The 1,688-nt window shown below is 35.5% G+C and overlaps 1 protein-coding gene across 1 annotated transcript; it reads right to left on the reverse strand.

The window, feature by feature from the left end:
- Window positions 1-379: 379 nt before the first annotated feature.
- On the reverse strand, window positions 380-1,476 carry LOC149226548 (ubiquitin-conjugating enzyme E2 1-like). The gene is made up of 5 exons (XM_089380225.1): window positions 1,337-1,476; window positions 1,155-1,180; window positions 986-1,075; window positions 632-687; window positions 380-574 (listed from the first exon to the last, which is right to left on the reverse strand). The coding sequence occupies exons 1-5, from the start codon at window positions 1,474-1,476 to the stop codon at window positions 380-382; spliced, it is 507 nt and encodes a 168-aa protein (XP_089236351.1).
- Window positions 1,477-1,688: the final 212 nt, after the last annotated feature.

Below are 1,688 nucleotides of genomic sequence, written 5' to 3' on the forward strand. Positions count from 1 at the left end.
AAGAAAGATTTATAATTCTTTTAATATTTAATATAAAAGTGATATATAATATTTTCTAGAATATTAATAAAAAAAATAATTCTCAGCCGCTATCATAACAATAAAAGATAAATTGTCGTTCTCACCTGTCTATGCAAAAGTATATTACACGTGTCTATGCAAAAATATATAAGCATCGAGACATAGTTTGGATGCTCATGGATACTTGATGTCTTGTTTTTGGTAATATTTGGAAAAATATGAAAATTTGTAATTCTAGTTAAGCATTTCGATGTATTATCATTTTCTGCTCGACTCGACCACGTTACAAGCGACGTAAAATTTAACACAACAATCCTATTCGAAAAATCCTAATAATTACGAGCAAGTAAATTTTCTGTTATACATTAGACAAGCTCTCTTCAACAACCTGGTGGACCCTTCTTTTATATTCTTTGACATCACTGAGGTATAACATGGCAGCCTCTGGATTCGCAGCAGAATTTGGATTTGGGTCACACAGTAATGACTGCACCCATACGATATGAACATAAGTGATTAGCAACAATACTATTGCAGCTAAAAGCATTTGTAGCTTAGATTTCCTTCTTTTCGAATATCACATTATACTTCATGAAGAAAACCTCACAACGAAAAGGGTCCACTGGTTTTGCAAAATGTTCAAGCAAATGCCACCATGATTATAAACTGCACAGAACGAACCAAAGATCACTTCGTTGATCATTACGGCAAATCTCTGGTTTGAGAACAAGAGGGGGGCAAATTTCATTGTTTCTTTTTTATTCTTTGAGGAAATATTCAGGTAGATTAAGCAGAAGGGAGATATTTTAGTTACAAGAATTTGACAAATTGAACCAACCCATTAACCTATTACATTAGATTTCATCATTCTTGCATCATAAAATACTATTTAATAAACATATTAATTAATCAATTTGTATTTACCGAAATGTAAGAAAGTTAAGTTTGCATAGACAGCACTTACCATTCGGGTGAAACATGTTCGATACAAACCTCACGTTCGAAGGTGTGTTAGGATAGTCCTCCCTGAACTCGAGCGTTAGCTTGAATATGCCTACAAAATTGAGATACAAAACTAATCAAGTTCAGTCAATCGAAATCTCTGAAGTAGAGAGGTAGGCGGAAATACTCACCATCATCCCATATTGTCTCTGGAGGCCTGCAAACAAATATGCACACTGGTGAGTCATGACCTACTTAGGATCGAACGTGAACAAAACATGTTTATTCAGATAATCCAAATGTTAGAAGCATAAACATGAATATTTAATGATGAAGAAGACATATAAAATGGCAGAAACCCTAATATATATACCCGAAAATAATAGCATCCCACAACATAATATTACCCTCCCGCGGAGCTCCGCTAACACCTGAAGGCGCGTCTTCTTCCAACCTCTTCAGATCAGCCGTCAGCCTCTTCATGCACGCACTAGACTTATTTCCTCCCTCCATCCTACGTCCTTCGATACCACAATTACTACGATGCGAACGAAGAAAATGATCGCAAATGAGCAAAGAAAAAATTTCAAGAAGAAGAAGCAATGAAGTTGTGTGTCTCTCCCGATTATAACCACGTGAAAACGCCAGCTCTTTCTCCTCTTTATTTATAAAGATTTTTTCACTTAATTGTCCGCGTGCCGACCTTACATCAAGCTCATTGTTTG

Source organism: Pinus tabuliformis, chromosome J (assembly GCF_031772625.1).
Source record: "Pinus tabuliformis cultivar Carrire ecotype Pingquan chromosome J, CPIR1, whole genome shotgun sequence".
NCBI classification, from domain to species: domain Eukaryota; kingdom Viridiplantae; phylum Streptophyta; class Pinopsida; order Pinales; family Pinaceae; genus Pinus; species Pinus tabuliformis.